This window comes from Hyperolius riggenbachi, chromosome 7 (assembly GCF_040937935.1).
Source record: "Hyperolius riggenbachi isolate aHypRig1 chromosome 7, aHypRig1.pri, whole genome shotgun sequence".
NCBI lineage: Eukaryota > Metazoa > Chordata > Amphibia > Anura > Hyperoliidae > Hyperolius > Hyperolius riggenbachi.
In genome coordinates this window covers 144,755,475-144,775,706 of record NC_090652.1, presented here as the reverse complement: position 1 = coordinate 144,775,706, position 20,232 = coordinate 144,755,475, and the positions used below count along the sequence as shown (strand labels likewise).

The 20,232-nt window shown below is 44.3% G+C and overlaps 1 protein-coding gene across 4 annotated transcripts in view; it reads right to left on the bottom strand.

Annotated features, from left to right (window-relative positions):
- Positions 1–6,569: 6,569 nt before the first annotated feature.
- ERCC4 (ERCC excision repair 4, endonuclease catalytic subunit) overlaps positions 6,570–20,232 on the bottom strand; it is a 162,603-nt gene continuing 148,940 nt past the window's right edge. For 3 of the 4 annotated variants that reach the window (XM_068244717.1, XM_068244715.1, XM_068244716.1), the window contains exons 11-13: positions 15,840–15,932; positions 13,633–13,745; positions 6,570–10,762 (exon numbers count right to left, since the gene is read on the bottom strand). In XM_068244717.1, coding sequence (XP_068100818.1) covers positions 10,032–10,762; positions 13,633–13,745; positions 15,840–15,932 — 937 coding nt within the window. In that variant the 3' untranslated portion in view covers positions 6,570–10,031. The remainder of the gene's footprint in view (positions 10,763–13,632; positions 13,746–15,839; positions 15,933–20,232) is intronic. The other variant, XM_068244718.1, reaches the window with a different exon arrangement.

The following is a 20,232-nucleotide window of genomic DNA, read 5'->3' as shown; positions in this document are numbered from 1 at the left end:
ATTGTCATACTTTGTATTAATTATGTTTCCAAGTAGTGGTTTTGACAAATGTAAAATTCCAAATAATTTGATGCATAATTTCAGTGGTACTTATGAAAAGACAAAAGGGGAAATCAAATGTCCACAGTAGTGTAGTATCTTATGATATTTGATGTGTGAAAATATTTTTGTGAAATAATAATCAAAGGTGGGTTACAGCTAAGGCAACCACTGTACAGGCAGGTGGAGAGCATATGACCCAAAGCCACTTGGGTTAAGAAGTCGCTCTCTGTAGGAAGAAAGGGGTAACACCCCCTCCACCAAGGGTGGATGAACAATGCAAATAATGGTAAAACCATGGAAGTGCCAAGAAAGAGAATATACACTAAAAACAGTTAACAATTGTCAGGTAGTAGTGAACTTACTCCCAATTGATGACTCGGTTGTCTACTTCAAGTAAAAAAAACTGTACTGTACACTCCACAATGCAACGTGTTTTGCAGGTGTGACCTGCATCATCAGGCAATATAAAGGATTACCTTGTGCAAGCTCTTTAAGCGCACTGTGGACTGTACAGTTCAGTTTTTTACTTGAAATATACGATTCAAGTCATTAGTTGGGTAAATTGGTGGTCTTAGGTTGAGAGGAGAAATCACCCAGTCTGACAACTTGGGACCTATTGGTCAGGGGAACCTGTGATCAATAGGCGTAGGGTGGGATGGACATAGAATGCTGCAAGATAGTTCTGTTGTATGTGGGAGCAGATGGTATTAAAAGCTGAGCTTAACTCCAGGAGGAGGATGCTGGCATACAAGTTTAATTTATCCAGGTGATCGCTAATGAGCTTCAAGCAAATATTGATGGCATTGTCAATGGACCCATTTGCTCTATACGCAAACTGGAATGGGTCAGTAGGGGCAAAGTAGAGTGCTCAAGGTTGAATAGGACCACTTTTTCAAAGATCTTCATAATGACCGATATAATGGCCATGGGCCTGTAATTGTTGAGGTTGGAGATTCCCTGCTTTTTAGGTACAGGAATGATGGTGAACCTCTTGAAACATGCAGGAATTTTGCCCTCCAGTATAAACTTGGCTTAGATGTAGGTGAGGATGGGAGCCAGTTGTTCTGAACAAGTTTTCAGGTAGGCTGGTGAGATCTTTGGCTAGCTCAGTGCTGGGTGTTGCATGTTGGAATGGTGCATAGTTAGTGGTAGCTAGAGCCCTTTCATGGAGGGAAGGTAGGAGGGGTCAGGTGGAAGGAGGTAGGAAGTAGGCAGGGTCAGGTGGTTTCCTCTGTGCTGGAGAAGGAATAGCAGGAATAACAATCCCCCAACAAGGAGCTAGAAGAACAAGGTAGGAGCCAGGAGAAAGGTATTTTAATCTATTTACAGCATAAAGTGCAAACATGTAATGCATAAAACTGTGTTTTGCTAATCAATGCAAGTTTTCTGTAGTATGTATTAGAAACATGTGAGACTAAAGTAGGGCTTGTTGAGAATAAAAAAAGTTTGTCCTCATTCTCAGTCTTTACTGACGTTAAGATGCCTGTGAAATATTATGTTCCCCTTCAGTCAGAGCCTATTACCCCTATAGTAATGGGGCCCATACAACAGATCATGTGCTGATGACAGCTGCTCTCTAAAGAAGAGTATGAGTAGATACAAGCTATGGACATGGTGATTTGTAACTATAGTAAATGAAACCTAGAAATGACCTTTCCCGTGCTATGTCTATTGATCATTTTTTCAACATCAAAGGAATTTGTTGTCCTCATCACATGCGTAACACAATGGGTTAGAAATGTTTCTGTGAGCCCAACTGAGCGATATCCCAGTTTCCATTTAGTGTTAAAAACACCATTTCCTAAAATTGAGTAGTTAAAGGTAAACGGACCTGAGAGAAATATGGAGGCCGCCATACTGATTGCTTTTTAAACAAGACCAATTGCCTGGTGTCCTGCTGATCCTTTAATCATCAGTAGTATCTAAATCACACACTTAAAACAAGCACATAGCAAATCCAGCAAAACTTAAGTCGAACATCTGATCTGCATGCTTGTTCAAGGTCTATGAATTAAAGGGAACCTAAACTCAGAGGGATATGGATGTTTCCTTTTAAACAATACCAGTTGCCTGGCAGTCCTGCAGATCTCTTTGGCTGCAGTGGTAGCTGAATCACACACCTGAAACAAGCATGCAGCTAATCCAGTCTGACTTCAGTCAGAGCACCTGATCTGCATGCTTATTCAGGGGCTGTGGCTGAAAGTATTAGAGACACAGAATCAGCAGGAGAGTCAGAGAAGTGGTATTATTGTAAAAGGAAACATCCATATCCTTCTCAGTTTAGGTTCCCTTTAAAGTAGTAGAGGCAGAAGATCAGCAAAACAGCCAATGCGCATTGTTTAAAAGAAATAAATATGGCAGCCTCCATATCTCTCTCAGGTCAGTTTTCCTTTAAAGGGACTCTGAGCAGTGCAGAAACTATGGAAAGATGCATATCATTTTAAAGCTCTCTTTCTCCTCTTTCCAATGATATATAAACCGCCGCCCTACACCTTTTAGTTTTCGCTATTTTCGCGATTGAAATTGCTGCGGCCGCGATTTCAATCACGAAAATAGAGAAAACTAAAAGGTGTAGGGCAACCATTTAGGTGTCGCCAGAAAGAGAGCTTTAAAATGATATCCATCTTTTCATAGTTACTTGTATTACACAGGACGACACTTTCCCCAGTGTCAGCAGCTCCATTCAGCAGAATGGAGCTGCTGACTTTAGGAAAAAGTCGCCCTGTGTAATACAAGTAACTATGGAAAGATGGATATCATTTTAAAGCTCTCTTTCTGGCGACACCTAAAATGTTGCCTTACGCCTTTTCGTTTTCTCTATTTTCGCGATTTAAATCGCGGCTGCGGCAATTTCAATCGCGAAAATAGCGAAAACAAAAAGGCGTAGGGCGGCGGTTTATATATCATTGGAAAGAGGAGAAAGAGAGTTTTAAAATGATATGCATCTTTCCATAGTTTCTGCACTGCTCGGAGTCCCTTTAAAGGAATACTGTAGGGGGGTCGGGGGAAAATGAGTTGAACTTACCCGTGGCTTGTAATGGTCCCCCGCAGACATCCTGTGCCCGCGCAGCCACTCACCAATGCTCCGGCCCCGCCTCTGGCTCACTTCTGGAATTTCCGACTTTAAAGTCAGAAAACCCCTGCGCCGGTGTTGCCGTGTCCTCGTTCCCGCTGATGTCACCAGGAGTGTAAAGCACAAGCCCAGTATGGTCTGTGCCTGCGCAGTATGCTCCTGGTGACATCAGGGGAAGCGAGGACACGGCAATGCAGGCGCAGGGGTTTTCTGACTTTAAAGTCAGAAATTACAGAAGTGAACCGGAGGCGGGGCCGGAACATCAGTGAGCGGCTGCGCGGGCACAGGATGCCTGCGGGGGACCATTAGAAGCCCTGGGTAAGTTCAACTCATTTTCCCCCGACCCCCCTACAGTATCCCTTTAAGCATATCTAAAAAGAAAAAAAAAATATTATGAAAGCAATAATGCCTCTCCTACAGCATTAGTTGCAGCTAGTGATTAGTGGTTGCCTGACTAATTGTCAGGGAATGGCTGCAGTTGGATCACATTAATCATAATGAAAGTGCTGCATGCGTTAGATTTGAGTATTGTACCATGTTAGCCATCAATTAAAGCAGGGAGTTTTGAATCAGAATAATACCATTCATTGGTTGAAAAGATCCAAAGACAAAAGATATGCATTTTTACAAACTCCACTTCCTGATATAATTTGAATAAGATCAGTCTATTGGATCAAAAGCTTAAAGTGAATGTTTACCATTTTAAAAATCAAAAAGTCAGATACTCACCTAAAGAGAGGGAAGGCTCGGTCCTAATGAGCCTTCCCTCTCCCGGTGCCCGGTCCCGCGCAGGATCCCCCATGGCAGTATTCGACCAGTTCGGTCAAATACTGCCACTTCCGCAGCTGAAGGGAGCTTTCGGGAGCACTCGGGCTCCCGAAGACAGGCCTTTACGACGCACTCGCGCGTGCATAGTATGGAGCGGCCCGTCTTCGGAAGCCCGAGTGCTCCCTAAGACCCCCGAAGTCCCTGCGGTGGAGGACGCGAACGAGGGAGCCAGCAGGGCACCGGGAGAGGAGAGGGAAGGCTCATTAGGACCGAGCCTTCCCTCTCCTTAGGTGAGTATCTGACTTTTTGATTTTTAAAAAGGTACCCACTGGCTTTAAAGGATACCAATGACCGTTATCAACAAAAAAAACAGATGGATAAAGCTGTATAATTTCTGTTCTGAGAAATTCAAATGCTGGCAATACTATTTTTAGGGTAGTGTTAATTGGTTATTATATACACCCCTACACCTTTCCTTTGGTGATTTCTACTTACCGTGTTCTCCGGCGGGTGAGCAGACTGGTTCTGGGTTTAAAAAAAAAAAAAAAAAAGCTTAAGGCTCCCTGCACACTGCAAATCCGTTTTCCGATTCCGATTCCGATTTTCCTTGAATACATTCAACAGAAAAACGGATCAAAAAACGCAGCATGCAGTTAAGATTAAAAATCTGAATCGGAATCGGATGTAAAAACAGATTAAAAATCTGAATCTGATTTGCTTGCAGTGTGCAAGAGGCCTAAAGGATACCTTAGTCCTTAAAGGGAAGGTTCAGGGACGGTGGAGGAAAAATAAAAATCAATTTCCACTTACCTGGGGCTTCCTCCAGCCCGTGGGCAGGCAGGAGGTGCCCTCGCCGCCGCTCCGCAGGCTCCCGGTGGTCTCCGGTGGCCGACCCGACCTGGCCAGGCCGGCTGCCAGGTCGGGCTCTTCTGCTCTCCAAGTCCTGGTACTTCTGCGTCCCACGCCGGCGCTCTGACGTCATAGGACGTCCGCCGGGCTGTACTGCGCATGCGCAGTAGTTCTGCGCATGCGCAGTACAGCCCGGCGGACGTCCGATGACGTCAGAGCGCCGGCGTGGGACGCAGAAGTACCAGGACTTGGAGAGCAGAAGAGCCCGACCTGGCAGCCGGCCTGGCCAGGTCGGGTCGGCCACCGGAGACCACCGGGAGCCTGCGGAGCGGCGGCGAGGGCACCTCCTGCCTGCCACGGGCTGGAGGAAGCCCCAGGTAAGTGGAAATTGATTTTTATTTTTCCTCCACCCTCCCTGAACCTTTCCTTTAAATACAATCGGAAATGGACACCCCTGTGTGTGTGTGTGGGGAGGGGCGCATAGATTTACCGCACCTCCCTTGCCAGGTGTCTCCTTCCGATCATCCGTAAAGAGCCCTGTTCTAAAGCCTTGGACGGCAGGGTCGCACAGGCGCAGTAAGTCCGTGTGAGTATGCACGCACTCCCACGGGAAGACATAGATGGTGCACCCAGTCACCTGACCCACACATACTGCACACGCAAGCTGGAGGCCGTGCACTCTGGCTACGTCTTCCCGTGGAAGTGCTTGTGCACTCCCGGGGACTTATTGCTCCAGCGCTGGCCCGGCTGTAGAACGGGGCCGTTTACAGATGATCTGAAGGAAACATCAGGCCATGGGAGGTGCAGTAAGCCTATGTGCACCTCCCCACACATACACACACAGGGCGTCCATTTTCAATTCTATTTAGGACTAACGTATCCTTTAAGCCTTGTACACATGCTAGAAAGCTCTAATAACACCTGGCCGGTCTGGGCTGCCCATTGATGAGAATCTAGCGTGTGTATTGCGGCACAGGCAGAGTGCCACATCACTGTGGCTTATCACAGGCCAAGCCCTTTGTTCTCCTTACCCTTACTGCTTTAAAGTGCGCTGTGTTGTAATTCACAGGCCAAGCCCTTTGTTCTCCTTACCCTTACTGCTTTAAAGTGCGCTGTGTTGTCATTCCTCCAACCCCCTCCATAACAACAGAACTTTTTATTTCCCACCCCTTTCTCTCCGCTTAGGAAACAGGAGGGTAACAATTTGACTTCTGACTGAAAGTCAATTTTTTCAAGGAGTGCTTATTAAAATCAGGGGGGAATGAGAGGAACAGATAGGAGTGTAGCTAGTATGAATGTATGCCCCACCCCCCACAAAAAAGATGCGGTCCCCTGGGTTTATATGTTCCTCAATTCCCCCCCCCCCCCCTTTCCGCTGTAAGTGCGGCCAGCTAATAGGCAAAATGATTGTACACTGTATATAACCCCCCCCCCCATACTCACGAAAACCATTCCCCACCACCTCTTCCCACCACAATGAGTAGCATAGGGTGCAGGTGTAATATTGACTTGCTTCAGTGCTGCAGGTCTCCCCCATGTATCACAGAAACACACTCTGTGTTGGCATCCTCTGGCTCCCAATCATGTGACTCATCAGTCATGTGATCGGGAGTTGATGAATGGCAGCAAAGAGTGTGTGGCTGTGAAACATGGAGGAGACCAGCAGCCCTACTCTGCATTGGGGTGGGGAGAGGGAAGATGGGGGCTATTGTTATGCCCCTGGGAATAGACAAAGCACAGAGGTATCTGGATTCAGCATTAACAAACCCCCTGTGCTTACCTTAGGCAGCTTTACCTCCAATCAGCTATACTTTCACCACACAAGCTGAAATTCAGACACTTTTGTTTTGTACTTTACTACAAGTATACTACTTTACAGGACAGTAAGAAACGTGATTTATAAATGCATACTTCATTTAAAAATGTACACAGTACATGAAAGCATACACAAAGAGCAGAAATGGATCTGTCTGATGCCTTCAATAGTTTCATTTGTTCTTCATTGGAGTTTCTTTTTTAATAAATGTAATAACTAGTCCGTGCTTTGTGCTCTAGAAAAGAATTCACATATGTAAGAGTTAATCAGCTAGTTCAATTCTTGGCCACCAGACAAGCCAAGGATGCTTGTTATTTTTGTGATTATGCCAACGAATATAGAATTTTCTTGCGTACAATTAATGGCATGGGAACTGATTATGACAAAGCATGTTCTGTTTCTTTTTTACTTTTTTTTTTTTTTTTTTTTTTTTTAGGAAAAGAAACATCTCTTCTCTTATGGCTACATTGATTTACAGTACAGATACTGGAGAAAAGAACAGAAACACTGCTGCTCATATCTAGATCTTTCCCTAAAGCCACTTTTCCATGGATGCCTGAGCTGTGCAATTTTCGGGCAATTTCATGAAAACGGATGGCAGTATTTTGTTACAAAACGCATGCCATTTTTTACATGTGGGGATTTGACCTGATGGCAAGTGACTTGTCACATCTGAGCATAGCATGTAACTCTATAGGGGGGCTGTCTTTCCAACACCCATGCCAAGTGCAAGCAAGGAGCTGGCCAGTGCATGAGAGCAATTGAAGGGTGGTAAATTCACCACCTTTAGCCTCCCATGGAAAAGGGGCCTTAATTTTGTAACCTCTAACTGGTATCTGATTAGCATTTTCCTGCAGATTTCCTCACTATTGATGAGCAAACAATTCTTACACACACCTGACTAAAGTTGGCTGAGGTGGCGGATAAAGACTGCCTCAGCCAATAATGAGGCGTGTGTGCACAGCCGTGTGACCCTCAACCAGCGGGCAATCCACCTGGTGGATAACCTCACTCCCAGTGACGGCCGATCCCATTGTTCCCTCAGCTCCCCCCGCACTCCACATGATGTCACACATGCATTGCTTCATCATTCCTCCGCCTCCCTGCATAGCAACATAGAGCGTCATCAGCAGTCTCAACCAACCAGCATCGCTCACCGGCATTACAGTGGTGAAGGCCAACTTCTTAGGCTGTTTGTGGGCTCTGCTGTTGCTTAACCACCTTAGCGGTAACCCCGTGCTAGACACGGGGTAAGCCGCCGGAGGGTGCCGCTCAGGCCCTGCTGGGCCGACTTACATAATTTTTTTTTTTGCTACACGCAGCTAGCACTTTGCTAGCTGCGTGTGCATGACGATCGCCGCCGCTGCCCGCCGATTCGCCGCTATCCGCGCCGCCCCCCCCCCTTTCGCTGCCCGGCCAATCAGTGCCAGGCAGCGCCGAGGGGTGGATCGGAATGCCCGCTGACGTCACGACGACGATGACGTCATCGCGATCGTCGCCATGGCGACGGGCAAGCCCATACAGGGAATCCCGAACAGAACGGGATTCCATGTAGGGTAAAGGCGCCGGCGGCGATCGGAGGGGGTGGGAGGGATAGCGGAGGGAGGGGGGAAGCATGTAGCTAGCACTAGGCTAGCTACATGCTTTAAAGAAAAATTTAAAAAAAAAAAAAAGTGCTGCGCTGCCCCCTGGCGGATTTATTGTACCGCCAAGGGGGTTAAAGACTGGATTCCACGGCTCCCCAAAGGTTAACATAATTTAAATTACTGTATTTTAACATTTAATACAGAGTTCATGGTTTGTATATGGAGTGGGGTGTAGGAATATTAGCTAGGTCTATTTTTAACATCGAGTTTCACGCAACCAGAAATCACACTTTTCTGTCATGAGCCAATTCCCATCGGTGGCAGATAACCGAGACTCTACTGTATCTGCGAAAGACAGACTTATACAGATTACATTTCTATGTATTGTACCCCACAGAAACTTAATCATGTATATATCCTCAGATATTTGAATAATACTGGTACATATTTTTAAATGTTTTGGACCTGCCATCAGATCAAGCTTTATTGGGAGAAACGGAGTACGGTAATAAGAAAGATAATGGGTAGGCCTGTCCCTTTGACCTCCAAAGTTTTTCTCCTGGGAGGAGAGGACCAGGTTTCCTCTGTCATGCGTACATGTTTGCTATAGTATATTTTATGCTTCTATGCCATGAAAAAGTTCTCATCCTCAATTGGATTCAGCAATCACAACCTAACTTTTGCCATGTGGATGAAAAAAATTAATCCTCCCTGCTTTTTTTTTTTTTACAAAATTTCACCTTGTAAGTCCTTTGTAATGTATTTAAATAGATTGTATTTCACAAAGTTCGATAAAGTTTGAAACTCCTGGACAGCACATATTGTAGATCAAGGGATACTAGGGGACAGCACTACAGGTTGATATGAGGTTGTGCAAACAATGAGGAGTTCACCCCCTTTTTTGCAGCTTGATACTTTAATGATTGGATTGTGCACTCAATACCATCTAGTCAGGGTGTGAGGGAGGTGGATCACAGCTGGAATGGGAAGGGAAGAGGTGGATGTGTGGGGTTCTGTTATTCTAAAGGCCCGTACACATGCTTGACTGATGTCATCATACAGAGATCGGGACCCGATCCCTCAGGCGACATTGGTGGGTCCAGGTGGTACAGATGCGTAGTCAGCCAGCAGGTTTCGATGGCAGAGCCAACGGAGCAGCGAAGACCTGGTGTCACATGGCGGACAGGGCTAGCCAGAGGACAAAGGTATTGGTTGTCGCTCGACTGACTTGATCCGTATGGTGGATTGCTGGCTGAGCGGCAGTCACTGGTCAGGGGCCACTGTATACACGCTGGATTATTGGCTGAGGCAGGCATTAGTCACTCATCTCCTCCTCTCCAGACAAAGTACCTTTAGAGTGTGTAAGGGACAGTTGTTCAGTAAAAAAAATTAACACGTACAGTGTTGGCCATTGTAATGCATTGTTAAGTGTTTTCCCCCCCACAATTTGATTTCCCTTATAGAACAGCGAATGCAGTTCATACAAATATAAAAAAAAGTCTACATAAATAAGCAAAATACAAATATTAAATACATGAATATCAACAATGAATTTCATCTTAAGCTACATTTCCACTAGAAGCATGCAATTTTTCGGATGTGAAATTCACATGCGATTGCAAATTTGCATTACGCAATTTTTACAAGCAAATTAGCATACATTTTTTTTTAGTACGATTTTTACAAAAGTTCTATTGCTACTATTGATCCTGTATGCAAAAACGCATGTGGAAACAAGAAAATCGCATTGCAAGTGAGTTTTCTGCATGTGACGTCTAAAGAATAGTAATATGGTTGCCAGTTTTTTTTTTTTACAGAAACAAGCCCATAAGAAATCATTGCTGTGCGAATTTGTGTGCCGAAATCACGCACAAATTCGCACCTAGTGGACAGGCCCTTAACGTTTCGCTTTTCCCTGGGAAACTGCTTCCGTGTAGGACGTGTGAATAAAATCATAAAGTTGTTTTGCCATGATTGAATTTCCTAGAATTTCAGTCAGTTTCTCTTGAGATAATGTTGTCAGTTCAGTCAGGCTGTGTACATGATTCATTATGGCTCTGCAGTTCTTGGCATTGACCCCTGGCATTTTTAGAAGGAAGTCCTGAGGCCCTGGATTGTATTTCTCAGATTCCGGGATAGTTTCAGAGTCGGCAGTTATCCCCATAGCAGTTGTAGCATCAGGCTGTGGCCGGTTCTGCTTCAATTCCTCAAAGAGCTCTGCTGTAGCATAAGGTGAGGGACACCACAGGATGCGCAGTCTTGGGAAGTGAAGGGTTAGGAGGCTGATTTTTGAGGTGATGTCATTCACTGAAATTTCCTGGTGGATAGAACTTCGTGATGTGAGGGAAAATGGCTTATTAGGGTCAAATTCAATGAGAAGAATGGGGCGCTTGTAGTAGCGACACATGGAAACACATTGGGTGTAAAGGCGCCCATTGTTCAGAGAACCAATCAGATCACTCACGCTTTTTCTCTCTACGCAAATATCCGGGGTGAGAATATAGTCACCTACTTCTAATGTGACAGGTTCTATATCAATTCCACGCCTGTGAATCAGAGATGGCAGCTCACTGCGAAATTCACGCATGTCCACAATGATGGAGTGCTGCACGTTTTTCTGCTGGCCTCCTGGACAAACAGCCAAAAAGAAGAGTATTAGAACAAACAAATCAGCTATTTCATAATAGTCATGAGGTGGTTGGAAAGGATGAATACAAGTCTTAGATTATGCTTTTTAATCTACCTCCTCACTGTGGATCTCTCCCCACCACCATGGACAAGGTGTCCTCCTAGCAGTATAGATGGTGTCTGATAGCTCTTCCTCATTGTCAAGCAGCATATACAGGCCCATATGCAATTCACTTTTTCACCTAGGAAATAACTTTTCATCTTTGAGTTATAATAACTTTTTAGCACTTTGCAATGGAAAAAGTACCGACAAGTGCTTGAAAAAGTGTTATCAAAATTATTTCAAGTATTGCTTGCTTGGTGGCTTGAAGTTTGAAAATTTCACCTAGGAGAAAACTCAGGTGAAAAAGTGAATTGCATATGTGCCACAGTGTTCATTTCCTGGTGTTTAGTAGTATATAAAGTGTTCATTTCCTGGTATCTAGTAGTATATACAGTGTCCATTTCCTGGTGTTAGTATATAAAGTGTTCATTTCCTGGTATCTAGTAGTATATACAGTGTCCATTTCCTGGTGTTCATCAGTGAGTAGAAGTTTATTCAATGTCCCATCCCCAGTGATTGGTATGGTATTTAGCAGTATATATGCTGCCCATTCTCCAGTGTGTAGCAGTTTATACATGGTCCACTCCCCAGTGTCTATTCGTATATGCAGTGTCCACTCCCCAGTGTCTATTCGTATATGCAGTGTCCACTCCGAAGTGTATATTTGTATATACAGTGTCCACTTCCCAGTTTCTATTTGTATATGCAGTGTCCCCTCCCCAGTGTCTATTTGTATATGCAGTGTCCACTCCCCAGTGTCTATTTGTATATACAGTGTCCACTCCCCAGTGTCTATTTGTATATGCAGTGTCCACTCCCCAGTGTCTATTCATATATGCAGTGTCCCCTCCCCAGTGTCTATTTGTATATGCAGTGTCCACTCCCCAGTGTCTATTCATATATGCAGTGTCCACTCCCCAGTGTCTATTCATATATGCAGTGTCCACTCCCCAGTGTCTATTCGTATATGCAGTGTCCACTCCCCAGTGTCTATTCATATATGCAGTGTCCACGTCTTAGTGTATATTTGTATATACAGTGTCCACTCCCCAGTGTCTATTTGTATATGTAGTGTCCGCTCCCCAGTGTCTATTTGTATATGCAGTGTCCACTCCACAGTGTCTATTTGTATATGCAGTGTCCCCTCCCCAGTGTCTATTTGTATATGCAGTGTCCCCTCCCCAGTGTCTATTTATATATGCAGTGTCCCCTCCCCAGTGTCTATTTGTATATGCAGTGTCCACTCCCCAGTGTCTATTTGTATATGCAGTGTCCACTCCCCAGTGTCTATTTGTATATGCAGTGTCCCCTCCCCAGTGTCTATTTGTATATGCAGTGTCCACTCCCCAGTGTCTATTTGTATATGCAGTGTCCACTCCCCAGTGTCTATTCGTATATGCAGTGTCCACTCCCCAGTGTCTATTTGTATATGCAGTGTCCACTCCCCAGTGTCTATTTGTATATGCAGTGTCCCCTCCCCAGTGTCTATTTATATATGCAGTGTCCACTTCTCAGTGTATATTTATATATGCAGTGTCCCCTCCCCAGTGTCTATTTATATATGCAGTGTCTAATCTGCGTTGTCTAGTAGCATGCACAGTGCCCCTTTCAAGGAGTTGAGTATACTTTGCTTTCCATATACCGTATATCTCTTGGTGATTATATAACTAAGTCAGGAGGAATAAAATATAAAATAATTCAAATTGTAGAATGTTTTGAATTATTTTATATTTTATTTGCCTTCTTACTTAGTTATATTAACTTGCTCACCTTGAGTAGAGAGGTTGAGTTTTTATCCAAATTTTCAGTCTTGGGAGTGGGACAAGCCCATTATTCTATTCTGTGATTGCCCAGTTGACAATCCTTACTTGGGAGTACCCGGGTATTGTGTTATTATGCTGCTTGACTTACGACACTATTTTTGGCTCACAGACTTCCCTTTTGTCTTTTGAGTGCCTACTCCAGAACACTCTTCTATATATTAGTATTTTACACACGCAGCTAGAATTAAAGTGACTGGAAAAGTGGATTCTCTCAAATTTTTGGATATTTTGCAGGATGATGAATTAAATGACCCACAATAGCAGTCCGGTGTGCTGGCCATTCTGTAGACTTTTGTATGTTTGGGTGGCGCCATCTGTCCTGGTCTACAAGCACCTGACAATGCAGTAGGAGGGATGCCACTGCTCATTTAAGTAACCACATTTGTGCACTTCTGAGTGGTGATAAAAAGAAGGTTTAAAAAAAAAAAAAAAAACAACAACAACAACAATGCTTTGTTTATACTGCCCCCCTCCTAAACACCTCGGTCTATACAGCTCCTGGACCCTCCTCCCCCCAAATCTTGCAGAGCAGCTTCATACTTCACCTCATTCTGGCGGTGGGACAGGTCCTATTCATTTTCTCTTTAGTGTAGCTGCTGTGTAGCCTATCACTTTGCTGCTTCTAACGCTGCATGCCTTGTGACAGGCATTGGGAGTAGCAAGGTGAAGGGCTGCATGGCGGCTACACTGAAGAGAAAGTGAAGAGGACCTGTCCTGCCATCAGAATGAGATAGAGTATGAAGCTCTGCTACCGCTCTACTCTGTACCCCAGGACCACTCCCCTGCAAGGTCACAGGGCCTATTGTCACGCACTTGAGGATCGGCTAATATGCCACAGACTTCTTGAATCTTTTAACAGATTAAACATACATTGGGACTCTGGAAAAGTGTACAATACATTAATATAATATTAAGCAGTATGGATGGTAATACTTTATAGTCACCTGCTTTGCGTGTATCAGTAGCAGCTGATGCTGGTGTCACATCTCTCTGCAGATCCAGGTTTGTGTCGTCTCGTCCCTCTCTCTCCTCAGGGATAACCATGCTAGCCTTCTCCCTGCAAGCAAGCACAGCTGTCAACTTTCCTCCCAATAAGTCACATGTAATTTAACATGAAATAACCGTATGTCATTTTTTACTAGCCAACTGTTTTAAAATTTGTGCAGGAAAATGGACTTCTCGGACAAGACGAGATTGAAATCACTCTGCTTTTTGTGTGATGTTCAAACTTTAACAAAGGTACAGCCGTGTGTCAGGTAGTAGTCAGCCCTTGCTCATAGCTATGATTTTAACTCCGTCTGGTCCAAGCAGTCCATTTTTACAGCACTTTCATATTGATTTGGCTTACCCTGGTCCTAACTCCTAAAGGGGGTGGGGTGGTAGAGCAGTGGACTTCCCCCTGGACTGTTATTAAGTTTGTGTACTAAAGTAAATAAAAAGCAAGCATATGGAAGAAGCAGTTCATTTAGATACTAGTTTATATGCTGCCATGATAGAAACAATGCAAGTTAGCAGCTCAGCAATGCAAGGCGTACAGATTTGGACACCAGAACACCATACATTATTGGCTACAGTGTATGGCGTTCAGCTATGGGTTGCAGGACTTAGCACTAGGGGTGAAACCAATGAAAGGTAAATATTGGTTCGGGTTAGCCATCATTCTAGGCATCTTAAAGCGGTCTAAACACCCAGCATTTTAACTTTGCTTTAAAAGATTGCTTACAGCTTAGAAACTATTATGCTTTTTTTTAAAAGCAGAAATTCAATGAATGGGTTAAACATGACATTTTAGTGTTGCATTTAGCTAGAAATCCGCATCTGTGCTGAGGTTTAGTTACAAATGTATCTTTGTTTGGAATGCAAATAGACCTCTGAAAAGCCTGTCTGAGAAGCCCTCTGTGCTTTCTCAGAGAGGCGTTTGTTTATTTACATTGTAAATAGATACATTTGTATCTACTGCTGGATACACACCATGCGTTTCAGCGTTCGATGCGGCCGTCGATACGCGTCGATTCGATTATTTCCGACATGTCCGATTCAAGCTTCGATGGATCGTTAGGTCGATTTGCCATACTTTACATGCCAATCGACCTAAAAATCATCGAAATTCGTTTGGAAATGCTCGGAAATAATCGAATCGACGCGTATCGACGGACGCATTCGACGCGGAAAGTCATGGTGTGTATCCAGCATAAACCTCAGCACGGAGGAGGATTTCTAGCTAAATGCAGCACTAAAATGTCATGTTTAACCCATTCAGTGAATTTCTGCTAAAAAAAAATCTGGCATAATAGTTTCTAAGCTGTAAGCAATCTTTTAAAGCAAAGTTGAAATGCTGGGTGTTAGACCACTTTAAAGGGATACTGTAGGGGGGTCGGGGGAAAATGAGCTGAACTTACCCGGGGGGCTTCTAATGGTCCCCCGCAGACATCCTGTGTTGGCGCAGCCACTCCCCAATGCTCCAGCCCCGCCTCCGGTTCACTTCTGGAATTTCTGACTTTAAAGTCAGAAAACCACTGCGCCTGCGTTGCCGTGTCCTCGCTCCCGCTGATGTCACCAGGAGTGTACTGCGCAGACACAGACCATACTGGGCCTGCGCTGTGCGCTCTTGATGACATCAGTGGGATCGAGGACACGGCAACGCAGGCGCAGTGGTTTTCTGACTTTAAAGTCAGAAATTCCAGAAGTGAACCGGAGGCGGGGCCGGAGCATCGGTGAGCGGCTGCGCGGGCACAGGATGTCTGCGGTGGACCATTAGAAGCCCTGGGTAAGTTCAGCTCATTTTCCCCCGACCCCCCTACAGTATCCATTTAAAGGACAACTATCGCAAAAAAATGTAACATTTAAAATACATACATACATGTAAATGTACAACTGTCCCAGAGTAAAATGCATTAAAAAAAATGTTCCTATGCTACTGGTGGTTACAGTAGGTAGTGAAAAAATCTGGCAGATCTTGGACTAGTCCATCTTCCAATGGGGGATTCTCAAATTTGTTTATATATATTCAAAAACACTTACTGAACAGAATAGTGTGCAAGGGAGTATGGAGGGAGTGCTTTTGTAAAGAATAAAGGTAATGCTGAGAATCCCCCATGGAGAGATGGCCTAGTCCAAAAAAGCGATAGCTACATAGACATGCGGGTGTCACCTGATCAGCTGCTCAAATGCTTCTTTCTCCTTCCTCAGAGAAGTGAGATACCTCTGTTCTTCTGTAGAGCCTCCATAGATGAGGAAATAAACCCTGCAAAATAGACAATGAAAAATAGTTATGGAAAGTACAATATCAAGACAAGCACAGGAAACATTACAAAGTAACTCCAGGCAGGCAGGAAGGTTACTGCCCCAAACCGCACCACTGAGTTACTCATATTACCAAACTTATAGAAACTAAATCTGTCTATAGACATCACCACTTATTGCTGGCGCCTCTAATACGTGAAATAGGTCTTTTTCCCACACACCCGTGACAAGCTGTCCACTGGCAACCATGGCATGGAGGTGCCGAAGACTAGCATAGTAATGAGGTGCTATGCCGTCTGTGTGGAGCTGGCAGAAAATAATGGCGATGCCCTGCAGCTAATTATGATTCAGATAATTAAAGGGTACCTGTGACTTTAAAAAAATGAAAAAGTTAGGATTACCTAGAGATTTACCCCTACTAAAGGTGAGTACCTTTAGTAGGGGTAAATCTCTAGGTAATCCTGAGGCTTCCCCCGCTCACTCTGCCATTCCAGAGATGGGACCCCCCAAACATCCTCAACAAGGGCTTGTTGACGGGAGCTGGCTGCACTATGCAGGCACAAGACAACTCACACCTACGCAGTAGCACAGGGCAGCTTGGACTCTGCCTATTACACTATGAGCTACCGTGCCTGCGTTAGCCATCCTGTGCAGTACGGTAGCTCCTGTTCACGGATGGGAGTGCGGCTGCAAACTTACAGAGGATCCCAGCGTCCAGTGGTGGAGGACGTGGGAAGACTCTGCAGAATCCAGAGGCATCCCTCTTCCAAGGTAAGTACCTAACTGTTCCCTTTTTTTTTTTTTTTAAAGTCACACATTTTCTTTAATGGCGTTCTTCTGGGCCTGTGTTTGAGAAAATATAGAAGCAGATGATCAGCATAACAGCCAGGCAAGTAACACTTTCAAAATGAAACCTCCATATTCCTTTCATTTCAGAGTTCGCTTTCATTATTTTCTGCAGAAATGAGCAAGATCTCGCTATTTCTTCACGCCAACTAAGGAAAGTACCGAATAATAATGGTATCAGGTGTACAAAAATTCCACTCATAGTAAATGCATAACATGAACTGTTATACCTGCCAAAGGATTATTAGTCTTGCCAAAACAATACCGTGACTTACACAACTCATCCAGACTGCACTGCCAGACAGGTAACCGTGCCAAACTCGTTTCAGTTTTATAGCATCCTCTATCCTGTACATGTAATTAAGGTGCCGGGAAATGTGGCTGCAGCGTAAAGCCGGGAAACATCTCACCCTACTCAAGTAAAATTCTCATTAGTCAATTATTATTTCCCCTCCAGGATGCCGTGGACTGAAGGGTAAGATGTAATCTGCCTTACAGCTATTGCTGCCGGCCGAATTACACTGTTTTTATTTGGGCTCCATCTCTTGACGGCACCCAGATTACTGACTGAGCGCCACTATAGCAGTAATTCCCATTACGGCCTATGGTGGCACCTAGTGCACCCAAATTTTTGCCTGACTTGTCCTCTATCACAGGGCTTTTCAACCTTTCCACTAATTGTACCACTTTTATTGCTTGAAAACTTTCAAGTACCACCAGTGTGCCTCTACAGTAGACTGGATGCGATCAGGCTTGGCTGTTTCTGCTGAACAGAGAGCAGCTACTGCGCATGCGCACACACCGATGAGGAGAACTATGGGGCTCCCAGCACTGGATCCCATCTACTGAGGAGGAAGGGGGAAACCTCTTTAGGATACAAAGGCCTCCCCTTCACTAAGGTAAGTACCCCCGGGGCACTATTTTCTTACAAGGTACACTTGTAAGAAAAAAAGGCATTTGGGAGGGGAAAAGTAGGAGACATTGGTGGGGAAAAAAACTACAATTAGATTGCTAGCCTACATATTGTCAGTATTGGCAATCTAGAGGTAGATTGCCAATATAGGTAGCCACACAAGTTCCACCCCCCCACGCGCTTAACACACAACGTTCTGCTCCCCCCTTGCTCACTCCTTGCTGTGCTGCCCTGCGGAATAGTTCACACCTCATCATCGGTAATCCAAGCCGTAGTGAAGAGACAGCCGGGCAAGCGGTGCATGGTGACAGCATGTATACTTCAAATGAGCAGTGATGTCACTTTCTGTATCTGTGCCATCACTGTGCACCGTTGGCCTGGCTGTCTCCTCCACACTAATCTGAGGTCTGAAGTATGCTGCAGGGCAGCACAGCAAGGAGTGAGGGAGGGGGAGCCAAACTTTATGGAGGCAGGACAGGACCAGGACAAGTGGCAGGTGGACAAAAAAGTGGCAGGCAAATCTGGTGTGTACCACCTGGCCAACAGCAAAGTACCACAGTTGGCAAGCGTACCACAGGTGCAAAGCCCAGATCTAGAGAGATTAGCCTGACAAATTAGGCCTTATCAACAAGTAAACAGAAAGTGTAAATTAGGGCTGTCAGGTGTGCCACTCTATGCCATAGTTTGGGTTAATTTGTAAACACAGGAGGTTAACCCTTTTGTGCTCCTAGTACACCAGAAAGTAAACACTGCAGGGTTTTTGTAAAGCCCATTCTACACGATACGATTCTTTATACGATTCGATTACGATTCTATTTACGATCCGATTAAATCTGACATGTCCGATCGGGTTTCGATTCAATTCAATTCGATTTGCCATTGCAAAACAATGGCAAATCGAACTGAATCCCAATCGGACATGTCGGATTTAATCGGATCGTAAATAGAATCGTAATCGAATCGTATAAAGAATCGTATTGTGTAGATTGGGCTTAAGATTTCTGTAAGTTGTAACAAAGAAATGTTTTTCTTTAAAGTTATGATGCTGTTGCTTATCTCCTTAGAGCAGAGAGGAAGCTTTCAGTTTAGGTCCGCTTCAAAAGCTGACAGAACCAACAGGTTTTGGACTAGTCGATCTCCTCACGATGGAGTCTCAGGGTTTCCCTTTGTTTTCAAAAGCATTTGCTGAACGGCCATTTTAAGTCTGACTGCCAAAATAGTGTGCGAGTAGGGACGCTGGCTGGTCCTATTTTGGCAGTTAGACTTAGCAACTGCCATTTAGGAAATTATTTTAAAAAGCAAAGAAAATCCTTTGTATCCCCAATGAGGAACTCGACTAGTCCAAAACATGTTGGTTCTGAAAGATTTTAACTGCTTACCTTTTCACTATAGTGGTCCTTTAAAATGGTAATTTGATAACAACCAGGAAGGTCAGGATGAACTGCTGCATTGCTGAGCTTATTTCAGTAATGTGTCTCAGACTCTCACGTGCTGTGCAGCAGTGTGCTCTGACAATGAGCTGCTGCATGCATCTCTGTGCCAACACAGTGCTGACTCATTTCAATTAATACTGCCATGCAGAGCAACACACGTGCCATACATTTTTGTAAAGAGAAGTAAATAGTTGGCATTTCAAAAAATTGGTACAGACAGATCTGTAATTCATTCTGTAATTAAGATGATCCAAAATTCCAAAGCAACAAAGTACCTCTTTATCAAGAAAAAAAACAGTGCAAGTTCATCTGAAAAACAACTCAGCAACAATAAATCACCACAATGCATAATAAATAAATACATTTGAAATAAACCAAGAAAGAGAGAGTCACCATCGTGGAGGAACACAAGTACCAAACACTGAGCTAGAGAATGTGTGGACAAGTTTTAAAGGTGGCTAAAAGTGCTGCTAGCCAGGAAAGAGAACCACTATGAAAGTTGAAGATAATAAATGGGTCATTAGACTGGAAGCAAGATAAGAAGATAAAAAGCCAACATAGGCTTTTTCCTCCACTCCCTCTCTACAGTTATCCATATAATAATTCCATTTTTTGTATATCGCTTTTCTCCTGTCGGACTTGCGCGGCAGCCACTACAGCGCACTCAGTAGGCAGTAGCAGTGTTAGTGTCTTGCCCAAAGAACTCCTTACTGAATAGGTGCTGGCTTACTGAATAGCAAGAGCCAAGATTTGAACCCAGGTCTCCTACATCAGAGGCAGAGCACTATCCAGCCACCATAGCAACCATTGCACTATCCAGCCACCATATCTGACACCTGTCACTGTTAGAGATAGCCAGTTTTAAATTGTGCAAATCGTGATGCAAATCTAGCCCCCAAAACACAAAATGAGGTGGCAAATCAACATTCAACACTGAGGATCTCAAGGCTTGTGTTTGCGAAAGAAATAAAATAGGAAAGGAAGAAGGAAACTATTGGAAAAGGATAGTCGAAAAATGTAAGTTGAAAAATTACAGTTGGAAAATAACGTCAGTCGAAAAACAGTTAAAATTTGGCAGTTGTAAAATGACAGTTAGAAAATGGCAGTTA